The sequence below is a fragment of the Lepidochelys kempii genome, chromosome 2 (genome assembly GCF_965140265.1).
Source record: "Lepidochelys kempii isolate rLepKem1 chromosome 2, rLepKem1.hap2, whole genome shotgun sequence".
In the NCBI taxonomy this organism is placed as follows: Eukaryota; Metazoa; Chordata; order Testudines; family Cheloniidae; genus Lepidochelys; species Lepidochelys kempii.
In genome coordinates, this window is record NC_133257.1 from 110,267,540 (window position 1) to 110,280,597 (window position 13,058).

General features: G+C 47.1%; 1 protein-coding gene across 6 annotated transcripts in view; it reads left to right on the forward strand.

Annotated features, from left to right (window-relative positions):
* KIF13A (kinesin family member 13A) overlaps positions 1-13,058 on the forward strand; it is a 203,823-nt gene that overhangs the window by 167,853 nt on the left and 22,912 nt on the right. For all 6 annotated transcript variants that reach the window (XM_073331927.1, XM_073331923.1, XM_073331926.1 and 3 more), the window contains 3 exons: positions 744-799; positions 2,019-2,143; positions 3,612-3,788. In XM_073331927.1, the coding sequence (XP_073188028.1) occupies positions 744-799; positions 2,019-2,143; positions 3,612-3,788 (358 nt within the window). The remainder of the gene's footprint in view (positions 1-743; positions 800-2,018; positions 2,144-3,611; positions 3,789-13,058) is intronic.

The window sequence follows — 13,058 nt, forward strand, 5'->3', positions numbered from 1 at the left end:
AACTTGGCTAAGAAATGGTTGTTCTATTTGACTGAAAATAGCGTACAGTGCTACTTAGGCAGTCTTTCATTAGCAGGAGAATGGATTAGATGATCTAGTAGATTTTTTCCTATCTCTGATTTCTAGGCTTCTGTGACTTTTCCTTCTCAATTTAGATATTGTGTACCAATTAGCCAAAAATATACACATTGATATAAATGCTATGGCATTTAATTTCAGTGATTAGTTACACACACACTTACTTGAAGGTCTGTTCACCTATGTGTATGAGACAATTGAAATAAACAAATAGTGTTTTATTTTAAGGTACTATGATTGGACCTAAAAAAAAAAGGGATGAGTTAATTCTATGTGGGGAAAAAACTATATCAATTCAACGACAATGTGTATGCCCAGAACAAGGCTGAAAATGTGTATGCAGAGAACAAGTCATTTAAAGATGAGGTTCCCATAACAATTGAAATGTGCCACGTCACCATGGTGAATGTTTTTATTTAAGCTATATATATAGTCATATATACAGGAATACAATGTATATAATAGGTGAGTGAATTACTGGATCTATGGGTACTATAACTTTGAGTATCCTAACTTTTTCTGGTTCAGTTAAATTCTCCACAAAAATGTCTGAAGGTTTTAATCATTGGATGCATTGTACATAAATATTGCATGGATAGCTGCCTGTGTGGGTTAGCTTACATATTTATTTTACCATATTGACAGCAGTTTGTTCTTACTTCCAGGACCCCACCTTCAGGAATGGAAACACACATACCTGTCCTTTTCCTTGATTTGAATGGTAAGTTGTACCTGCAGGTTAGGAAATTTCTTTAATGCAGTTTTTACTGAAATAATTTAATTCAGCTCAACTGGTAAATAAAGGGGTGGCCCTGAAAGGCAGGGAAAATAAAAACTTGAGTTATGCCTCTGATTCCACTATGTTGTACAGCTTTTGGAAGGCAAAATCATTTTTTTCTGATTTCACAGATTGGTGCAAGTAAGCAGAGAATAACTTTACAACTGGGACCAAATAACAAGGGATTGTAACAGACTTGAAGGAGATTTTCCTAAAAGATACTTGAGGAAATTTGGTGCATTGTAGTGCCCCAAAAAGAAGCAGGGTTTAAACTTAAGATCGACAGCAGATAGGTAAATCTAGTGCAAATTTCAAAAGGTGCTTCAGTTTTATCTGCAAGAACATATTTCTTTAAAGCACTGATAGAAAATTGTCCAAGTGCTATTGAGAAGTTATGTTGTTGTTTTTGCTCTCCTCATTCAAAAATAATGATTATTTAAACTGCAAGTTAGTAGCATAATTAAAGAGTTTTATTCATAACACAGAGTATTTGAAACTTCTCCCAGTGAAGTCACCGAGTTCTTCATGTGAAAGGACTACCAAAATGAATTCTTAGTGTTTGTTCTTAAAAGAGATGGCATCTCTTAGCTGAAATTTGTTTTATATCTGAGGGTTTTGGGAAGTTAGCAGGTAGGAGACTAAACAAGATGTTTAGGAAGAACTACCTGATTCAGTGGAATATTACAAAACTTGCTTGACTGATCCTAATATAGTCCCGTGTGTAAAATCAAATATCCAGATATCCTAGTATTCTAGTCTCCTAAAGATGCCTTGATACCTCAGCGGTGGTTGTGATATGAAAAGCTAGTTGATTATGGATAGATTAAAAAAAAATTTCAGGGCCTGTCTGGCACAATATATTAATTCATGAACCTCTAAAAATCTAGTTTGAAATTTTGTTTGGGTCACAACTGAGAATGAATATTATGGTTTCAACCTAGTTTTCCCTAGCCCCTTTTGCGTAGGTTACAAACTTCCCCACAATTTGGCATATTAGTTATGATTAGCCAACACTTAATACAGTATGAAAGATGTACAAAATCATCTGATAGGCCTTTGTAACAATTCAGGCCTTTATAACAATTCAAACTTCTATTAACTTATATCATTTTGTGTAGAGCTAACTATTTCATTTTTGTTCTTTTTGTGTTGATTTCATTAGCTGATGACCTCAGTGCCAATGAACAGCTTGTAGGTCCCCATGCATCCGGAGTTAACTCAATACTGCCAAAGGAGCATGGGAGTCAGTTCTTTTATCTGCTGATCATAAAACACAGTGATGATGAGGTAAATTACTAATAAGTCTCCTTCCTGGCAATTGTGACTTAAATTCATGCTTGGTTTCTGCTTTGTGTTTTTATTATGTATTTAATTCTTATTACTAGTTAAGTATCAAACTAATTATAAATGTTAATTTATTGTTAATATTTTTGGTGCCAGGGTCATTCTTTCAGTCTTCAGACCGTACAGGTTACTACCCATATTTATAAAACTATAGTCATGTGTTTTCGTCAGAGTAGAGTTGCTAACAAATTCAGTTTCTGATAATTACATTCTATAGCCCCAAATTATTTTATGCAGTTCATTTGGATAGGATGTTCCTTGTTTCCTGTGCTAAACTGTTTTATATTGATGTGTGATGTCAAACAGCTGCCATATCCTCCCCAGAATTAGCTATATTTCAGTGGTGGACGAAGTGATCCAAATTCAATATTTTCAGTTTAAAGGTGACCTGTAAAGCATTTCAAAAATATAGTGTTTGTACACTTTTTTTGCTGCTTTATCTCATGAACAGAAGACCTGAAAGTTTTCGATAGGGTTATTTTTTAGGTCTCTTTCTGCTTTTTATCCTTGAAATACCATGAACGCATGGTGCATCCTGTATTTTGCAGAAGATATCTTTGGGATCTTAGAGAATGTAAATTTTTAGCTCTCATTGCTTACCTTGGAGAAGTGGGGGATGTTGAATCTTTTTGGAAAAGACTTTTTAACTGTCTAAAAATCCTTTCCTCTCTGCGTTGCTCAATTTGCACACTCTTGGCTCTTGTGATGTCATAATTTCACTTATTCTCTAGTCACTACAATGTCTTCCAAACTAGATAAGGCCGTAATTTCTAAAGTAATAGGTTTTTTCCTGTGGTAGGTCGTTTTTTTTGTAAAAGGTTTGGGACCACTCAAAGTGAAAGGCGCTATGTAAATGTAGATTAAATCTGGAGTTGTACTTGATTTTGACTTGTTCTGCCTTCCATGCTATCTCATTTAGGCGTATATCCTGAGACCAGCTCCCAGGATGAATAACTTGGCTGGGTGGTAGTGGGGATGTGTGCGGAAGGAAAAGGAAAAGATCTTCCACAGGATGGAAGATGTAGAGGCCTTTGTGTGCCCCTCTGCTATGGCCCAATCCAATACCAATTGAGTTGTGAGCTTTGGATCAAGTCCCAAGTAAGAGACGACGAGAGGATTCATGTAGCAGTGGATCTGTGGTCCCTCTCTCCAATTTAACCCTCTGCTTGCAGCTGTGTATAGATCCCCGGTACACATGGGTTCTGCACTGCACCAGGCTCACATGCTCCAATGTGGCCTTTCAGAGCCTGACACACCCACTTTAGGAGCAGAAGTGACCACTACAGCTATTGTTTTTCTTTCATTAATGGTGTTACTATTTCTTGTTAAATTCTGGTAAATTTTAAATTGAAGTAATTGACATTAATTTTCTTTTTCTCCTTTTACTTCACTACCCAATTTGTCCACTTAGGTTTCAGCCACTGCTGCTTGGGACTCTTCTGTCCATGATTCAGTGCATTTGAACAGGGTAACACCACAAAATGAGAGGATTTACTTAATAGTGAAGATCACTGTGCAACTTACTCATCCTGCTGCTATGGAATTAGTACTGCGTAAAAGGATTGCAGCTAATATTTACAACAAGCAGGTAATGGGTTTTATTTGTATGTTCACATCAGCTTATATAGCTCTTAATTTTATTTGTCTTGTTCTTGTCCTAGTATTATTCCATTTTGCAACTGGCTTATTTTTCTTGGCTCTGAAGCCTCATTTATCTAAAATGGCCTCTTAAATGAGAAAATTTCAGTTAGTGATGAAAGAACTGAGTGTTGATCGAGGTTCCACATAGAGCATGGAACAAGATAATACTTTTGCCAACAACCTACAGTATGAAAATTATGGTTGCTATATAAACCATATCAGGGCTACAGCGGCGATTTAAAGGGCCCTGGGGCGGTAGCGGTGGCAGGAGCCCTGGGCCCTTTAAATCGTCACCCGAGCCCCACCGCCACTACCCCAGGGCTCCAGCAGCGGGGCTCTGGCGGCAGTTTAAAGGGCCCGGAGCTCCAGCTGCTGCTGGGAGCCCCAGGCCCTTAAAATTGCCGCCTGGGGAAGCCGGTCCGCCCCGGTACGGCGCACTGGCTCTAGCTGGCAGGGGTGGCAGGTTTGTCGAAAATTTGGTGGTGCCCAACTCCACCCTCCACCTGCCCAAGGCTCTGGGAGGGAGTTTGGGTGGGGGAGGAGGTCTGGGGTGCAAGCCCTGGGCTGGGGCAGGGGATTGGAGTGCAGGAGGGGTGCAGGGCGCAGGCTCTGGGAGGAAGTTTGGGGATGTGATGGGGTGCAGAGGGAGGGGGTGCAGGTTCTGGGAGGGAGTTTGGGGATGGGAGGGGGTGCAGGGGTGAGAGCTGTGCTGTGTGGCTGGGGATGGATGCAGGGGTGTGGCTGGGGATGGGGGTGTGGCGGGGGGCTTAGGGCTGAGGCAAAGGTTTAGGGTGCAGGGGGTATGAGAGCTCTGGCTGGGACTGGAGATGAGGGGTTTGGGGTGTTGGAGAGGCTCAGGGCTGGGGCAGAGGGTTAGGGTGTGGGGGGATGAGGGCTCTGGCTGGGAATATGGGCTCTGGGGTGGGGCAGGGCTGGGGATGAGTTTGGGGGGGAGGCAGGCTGCCCCAAGACTGGAGCCAGAGAGGAGGACTCCCCCTAGCCCTCTCCCTGCCAGCATCAGCGAGCTCTGGGGGAAGGGGTCCCCTTTGCTCCCCGGCAGCACACTCACCCCCACCACTGGCACTGCACGTGCTCCTAGGGCCCCTTTCAATGTCCAGGAATCTCCCTCGCCTCCCCTGTGGTGAGTGCCATGGGGGTGGGACTGCCATTACATGTGCACCTCGTCCCCTGCTGCTGCCTCTCACTGCAGCCTCACTGGGGCTGGGGGATGGGGCTGCCCTTGCCCAGCATGGGGCAGGAGTGGTGACTGTGGGCAGGAGGGGCAGTTGTACTGGTGGAGGGTCCCGCCAGAAAATGAAAGGGTCTGAGGGGAAAGGGCAGGGGAAGGACAGCCTGCCCTGGCAGTAGGGGATTGGGGTCATTAGGATCCTGTGGCGGCAGTTGATGCAGGGAGGCAGCATGGAGCTGCAGAAGAGAGACAGGGATGCTCTGCTCCGGGGACTCAGGGAGGCATGCAGGGGCAGCAAGGGGGGGCCAGGGACACTCGGTAGAGGTGTGGGGTGGCAGCAGGTGGGACCACGGGGGACACCCAGCCCCAAACATAGGTGGAGCCGGGCCCCCGGACCCTCAATATTGCTGGAGCCACGAGCCCATATAACTCGCCTCTACTGCTTGTCAGTATGCCATACTGGGGCGTACCAGCTTACTTTCGCCTCTGGTTAGGAGTCAAAATTATAATTCTTCGAGTAGTGTCCTTATGCATGCTCCACTGTAGGTGTGTGTGCACCCCCATGCTGTCGATTGGAGAATTTCAGTAGCAGTCCATCCTGTGCACGCGCGGCTTCCCGCCTGCCACAAGGCTAGCCAGCATGCGCAGGCATTTATTCGCTGCCTCGAGGAGAAGCACAATCCACAAAAGTGTGGTTGGTGCCAGCAACTAAAACCCAGGTCCAAGGAAGGACAGAGAGTTAAGGCTAAAACTCCTGCTGATGGAGTTGGTCCTTCAATTTCCAAAGTACCAGAGTGAGATATCAATGCAGTCTTCTATGTCGTGGGCAAATGATTCTAAGGAAATGAGCTGCTCATTTAAAAACTGGTAAGAAGAGGTCTGTGAGTCACCATAGCAAGCCCAGATCAAGCCGGAAATGTTCTCTGGCTCTATCAGTATCTTCTGTACCGATGGCGTGAAGCCACCTGGAGTCAGTACCCAGAGCATGCACAGTACCGAGCCAACAGAGTCAGTCGGACCACCCAAAGACCCGATGGGCACAGGCAAAGAGATACCAGTACCGAGGAGGGCATGATAAACATAGACGATCTGCCCCAGCGAAGGCTACATCAGTGAGGTCACTGACACCAATCTTGGTGCGCGTTGCGCTGATGGATCATTCAACCAGATCCACATCACCAACTCCCTCAGTGCAAGCTCCTCAGCACCGGCAGCCATCGGCACTGATACCAGTACCATCCGCACCTGCGGACTACAGGTGCGCATCGGACCTCTTTGTATGTGATGCACCAGACTCGGCCCTTCCCAGTGCTGGGGCCCTGGTACTGAACTCGCCAGGAGCAGTGGACACAATGGCATCTCCACACCTTGCTATGCCTCTTTCCCATTCAGACTCAGATAGAGACAGAGGAACTGGGTTCTCACTAATCATCCTACCCACCATGCAGACCCCAGTCCCACCAAGCGATACCAGGGGTGCCACCCCGGCCCTCAACCTCCTTGGTGTGGGCAACCATGGTTCCAGCCGCCAGCTCCCTACCCACAATGGCCATACTGGGACGCCTGGCAGGCCCAGAGACGATAAGCCTCACAGGCCCCTAGTGTGATTTACCAACAGGTAGAGAGATGTCCTCCTTCAGCAGTGACATCAAGGGCACCAGATCCTCCTGAATTCTTGGAGGAAGAACGGGAAGTGGAGGTGGGAAAGGAAGAGTCTCCTCAAGCCCACCTCTCATTATCGTCACCTGATGAGGCGGTGGGTCTCCCCCTCACCATCTCTGGCAGGTGACTTTAGGTCATTCCAGGACCTAATTCAAAGAGTGACTGAAGCCCTACAAGTGCAACTACATGGTGTCTGAACCTCATCATAAACTGGTGGACTTTCTTCCACCTCCACCAGGGTAGCCCTCCATAAGGCACTTCTAGATCCTGCTAGGGTCATATGGCAGACCCCGGCATCCATCCCACCGACATGCAAGCAGCCAGACAAAAAGTACTGTGAGCCAGCGAAGGTGCGTGATTTTTGTTCACCCATCCACCTCCAAATTCCATCATAGTGGATGCAGTCAATTTGAGGTTTCCCCAATACCAGTTTAAGTCTACGCCATATGACTGAGATGGGAAGCCCTTGGATCTGTTCGGCAGAAAAACCTGTTCTTCCAGTTTTGGGTAGCGAACTATTAGGCCTTACTAGCCAAATATGATTATCAGAACTATGCAAAATTAAACATTTATTAAAAAAATTTTATTTAAAAATTTTAAATTTAAAAATTTATTGAGCAGCTTCTGGATGCATACAAAGACCAATTCATGGCTATCATTAACGAAGGCCAGCTAGTGGCAAAAATGTCTCTGCAGTGTGCACTGGCTGTGGCCGACATGGCAACGCACTCAATCTTCACAGCGGTGGTTATGAGGAGGACCTCTTGGCTCCATTTGCCCAGCTTCCCGAAGGAGGGAACAAAGCTATTCGCTGAGAAGACAGATGCATCCCTCCACACACTAAAGGATTGTTGAGCAACTCTGAGATCCCTGGGGGATATACCCAACAGCCTACAAAAGAAAATACAGTCCTCAATCACAGTTCAAGCTGAGATCATCATAATACGTGCCTCAATACTTGTTGCAGAGATCGTACGAGCCACAGAGAAATAAATCAAAATTCTCTAAGTTCAAATAATCAGGGCCACCACCACCCTTGTCTCAGCCCTCAATTTCAAAGCGACACTTTTGATGAGTTGTTCGAGAACCAAGAGAATGCTCCTTACAATCTCACCTTGGGAAACCCCCCTCCTTCTTTCAGCGATTGCCTTTCCCCATTCCGCAGCAGCTAGGAATGGATAACCTCCGAAAAGCTGGTGCTGGAAATTGTCCAGAATGGATATGTCATCCACTTTTCCTTCCTTCCCGCTCCCAAACACCCTTCCCCGTCCCTCTTCAAGGACCCTTCTCACAAGATTCTACTACACCAAGAGGTGAATCATCTCAGCGTACCCACACAACTCAGGGGCAAAGGCTTCTACTCTCGTTACTTCCTGATACTGAAGAAAAATGGAGATTGGAGACCTATAGTGGACCTCAGAGTGCTCAACAGGTATGTCAAAGCACAGAAATTCAAGAAGGTTACGCTGTCAGTGATTATCCCAGTGTTAGAAAAAGGAGACTGGTTCTCAGCCCTCGACCTTCAAGATGCATACTTTCCCATTTCTATCATACTGAGACACCGTCATTATCTCAGGTTCACACTAGGCCAGGACCACTACCAGTACAGAATACTCCCTTTTGGCCTTTCATCGCTCGCCCCCCCCCCCCCCACACACACACACACAGGGTATTCTCCAAGGTCCTTTCACTAGGAGTGGCCTATCTACGTTCTCAGGTTATTAAGATTTTTCCCTACCTGGACAATTGCCTTCTCAGGACACAATCCTTCACAGGTCACTCAGACCACACAAGACTTATTGCTAACACTGGGCCTACATATCAACAAACAAAAATCAACCTTGACACCGGTTCAAAAGCTAGAGTTTATAGGAGTCAACCTCGACTCCATTCAAATGACGGTGCTCCTACAACATCACAGATTTCTCAGTCTCTCCTCATTGATAGAGACAGTACGGTCCAGGCATCAAATCTCGTCAGGACACTGTCTTCAGCTTCTGGGACACATGGCTGCGGGCACATCAGTCATTGTCATGGTAGACTACACATGAAGTGCCTCCAAGCATGGTTTACCTCTGTGTACAGACCAAACAAAGACAATATAAACAAGCTCCTGACAGTAGTCAAACAATCCTTAAACTGGTGGAAGGACCCAATGAACATTTGCATGGAGATCCCATTCGCTCAGTCTTCCCCATCTCTTCTTCTGACCACCGAGGCATCCCCCATAGGCTGGGGAGCGCATCTCAGTGGTCACACTGTTCATGGCAAATGGTTCCCATCAGAGAAATATCTCCACATCAATCTGCTAGAGCTCAGAGCAGTCTGAAATTCTTGTGCTCACTTCCTCCTGCTGATCAAGGACACACATATGAAGGTCATGATGGACAACATGGCCTGTTAGGTACTACATAAACTGGTAAGGAGGTACCAGGTCTCATTTCTTATGCACAAGAACCTCTGAAGCTATGGAATTGGTGCATCTCCTACAATGTCCTATTATCAGAGGCCTACCTACTGGGAATACACAACACAACGGCTGACAGTCTCAGCCACAAGTTCCTCCTCTGCCACAAATGGGAAGTAGAACCAACCATTCTACACAATATATTCTGGCAGTGCGGGTTGCCAGACTCGTTCGCTACCTATCAGACCAAGAAATGTGTGCGGTACTGCTCCAGAGTGGGGATCGGACAACACTCCAGGGGAGATGCTCTCCTTCTCCCTTGGGACAGTGGCATTCTTTACGCCTTTTCTTCATTCCCTCTCTTGGTAAAGGACCTGTTGAAGGTAAAAAAGGAAAAAGCAAAGGACATTCTGATTGCCCCCACCTGGCCCAGACAGACATGGTACCCTTACCTGTTTCAGCTGGTGTGTTCACCGATGACCCTACTGATCACTCCCTGCTTCCTGTCATAGAACGAGTCCTGCATCTCAAAGAGTGGCTCCTTTGTGGTTCCAGCACAGAGACATCCTGCTCAGAGGAAGTACAGGAGGTACTGTTGCACAGTAGGAAGGGTGCTACTTGTTGCACCTACCTACAGAAATGGAAGAGATTCCAGACATGGTGCCAACCCAAGGATGTCTCCACTAATTCAGCCACCTTACTGGTGATTCTGGACTATCTGTTACCCTTAAAGAAATTGGGTCTCTCTGTTAGCTTGCTGAAGGTTCACTTGGCAACAATTGCTCACCTTTCCTCCTCGCCATCACTTCTGCCAGAAGGATAGGGGACATAGCAGCTTTGATAGCACATCCCCCTTTTACACTCAGACCACACCCAAAGTTCACTTCCAAAATAATTTCTGCATTTCACATGAATCAACTCATTTAGCTCCCAAAATTCTACCCAAAACCTCATACGGATAACAGAGGGACCATCCTCAATACACACAATGTGTGGAGAGCCGTAGCCTTCTACTTAGGACAAAGGCCTTCAGAAAATCTCCGAGGCTCTTCCTTTCAGTTGTGGATAGGACAAAAGGTACAGCGTTGTCAGCTCAGAGGCTCTCCATGTGGGTATCTGGCTGTATTAAACTCTGCTACCAATTGCAGGGGGTAACACACCTATCTTCAGTATGCACACATTCCACAAGGTCAGGCTCCTTGTTGCTTATCCTTTCTAAGGGTATCCCCATATCAGAGATATGCAGAGCAGCTACATGGGCATCTGCACAGAACATTATGCCATTGTGAGTGATTTGCCTTCAGACGCCCAGTTCAGGGCCTCTGTACCACAGGCGCCAGCTTCCTCCGGGCCCAGGGGGTGCTCAACCCCCTGCTCTGCCCCCACCCGACCCCTTTCCCCGCCTTTTCTGCCCCACCTTCTCCCAAGCCTCCATCCCTGCCCCACCTTCCCCCCCCCAGTTCTGCCCCCTCCCCTGAGCACACCTTGTCCCCTCTCTCCCCCGACCCAGCACCTCCTACATGCTGCGGAACAGCTGATCGCAGTGGGTGGGAGGTGCTGAGGGAGAGGAGTTGATCGGCAGGGCGAGAAGCTGGCAGCCAGTGGGTGCTAAGCACCCCCTGATTATCCCTTGGTGGGATAACTCACATGACTGGAGTACTGTCATGGATGGTTATAAACTGTTCAGGAAGGACAGGCAGGGCAGAAAAGGTGGGGGAGTAGCACTGTATGTAAGGGAGCAGTATGACTGCTCAGAGCTCCGGTACGAAACTGCAGAAAAACCTGAGTGTCTCTGGATTAAGTTAAGAAGTGTGAGCAACAAGAATGATGTAGTGGTGGGAGTCTGCTATAGACCACCAGACCAGGGGGCAACTTCCAGCAACTCGCAGAAGCTACTAGATCGCACGCTCTGGTTCTCATGGGTGACTTTAATTTTCTTGATATCTGCTGGGAGAGCAATACAGCGGTGCATAGACAATCCAGGAAATTTTTTGAAAGCGTAGGAGACAATTTCCTGGTGCAAGTGCTAGAGGAGCCAACTGCGGGGGGAGCTTTTCTTGACCTGCTGCTCACAAACCGGGAAGAATTAGTGGGGGAAGCAAAAGTGGATGGGAATCTGGGAGGCAGTGACCATGAGTTGGTTGAGTTCAGGATCCTGACACAGGGAAGAAAGGTAAGCAGCAGGATACGGACCCTGGACTTCAGGAAAGCAGACTTCGACTCCCTCAGGGAAGGGATGGGTAGGATCCCCTGGGGGACTAACATGAAGGGGAAAGGAGTCCAGGAGAGCTGGCTGTATTTCAAGGAATCCCTGTTGAGGTTACAGGGACAAACCATCCCGATGAGTCGAAAGAATAGTAAATATGGCAGGCGACCAGCTTGGCTTAACGGTGAAATCCTAGCGGATCTTAAACATAAAAAAGAAGCTTACAAGAAGTGGAAGGTTGGACATATGAGCCGGGAAGAATATAAAAATATTGCTCGGGCATGTAGGAATGAAATCAGGAGGGCCAAATCGCACCTGGAGCTGCAGCTAGCAAGAGATGTCAAGAGTAACAAGAAGGGTTTCTTTAGGTATGTTGGCAACAAGAAGAAAGCCAAGGAAAGTGTGGGCCCCTTACTGAATGAGGGAGGCAACCTAGTGACAGAGGATGTGGAAAAAACTAATGTACTCAGTGCTTTTTTTGCCTCTGTCTTCACTAACAAGGTCAGCTCCCAGACTGCTGCGCTGGGCATCAAAACATCGGGAGTAGATGGCCAGCCCTCTGTGGAGAAAGAGGTGGTTAGGGACTATTTAGGGTATGTCTACACTACGAAATTAGGTCGAATTTATAGAAGTCGGTTTTTTTGAAATCGGTTTTATATATTCGAGTGTGTGTGTCCCCACAGAAAATGCTCTAAGTGCATTAAGTGCATTAACTCGGCGGAGCGCTTCCACAGTACCGAGGCAAGCGTCGATTTCCGGAGCGTTGCACTGTGGGTAGCTATCCCACAGTTCCCGCAGTCTCCGCTGCCCATTGGAATTCTGGGTTGATATCCCAATGCCTGATGGGGCTAAAACATTGTCGCGGGTGGTTCTGGGTACATATCGTCAGGCTCCCGTTCCCACCCTCCCTCCCCCCGTGAAAGCAAGGGCAGACAATCATTTCGCGCCTTTTTTCCTGAGTTACCTGTGCAGACGCCATACCACGGCAAGCATGGAGCCCGCTCAGGTAACCGTCACCCTATGTCTCCTGGATGCTGGCAGACGCGGTACGGCATTGCTACACAGTAGCAGCAACCCCTTGCCTTGTGGCAGCAGACGGTGCAATACGATTGGTAGTCGTCCTCGTCGTGTCCGAGGTGCTCCTGGCCACGTCGGCTGGGAGCGCCTGGGCAGACATGGGCGCAGGGACTAAATTTGGAGTGACTTGACCAGGTCATTCTCTTTAGTCCTGCAGTCCTATTGAACCGTCTTATGGTGAGCGGGCAGGCGATACGGACTGCTAGCAGTCGTACTGTACCATCTTCTGCCAGGCAGGCAAGAGATGAGGATTGCTAGCAGTCGTATTGTACCATCTTATGCCAGGCAGGCAAGAGATGAAGATGGCTAGCAGTCGTACTGTACCATCTTCTGCCAAGCAGCCATGAGATGTGGATGGCATGCAGTCCTTCTGCACCGTCTGCTGCCAGCCAAAGATGTAAAGGATAGATGGAGTGGGTCAGAACAAGAAATAGACCAGATTTGTTTTGTACTCATTTTCCTCCTCCCCTGTCTAGATCACACTGCAGTCAGTCACAGAGAAGGCGCAGCGAGGTTAATCTAGCCATGTATCAATCAGAGGCCAGGCTAACCTCCTTGTTCCAATAACAACGATAACTTTGGTGCACCATTTCTTATTGGAACCCTCCGTGCAGTCCTGCCTGAAATACTCCTTGATGTACAGGCACACCCTTTGTTGATTTTAGCTCCCTGAAGC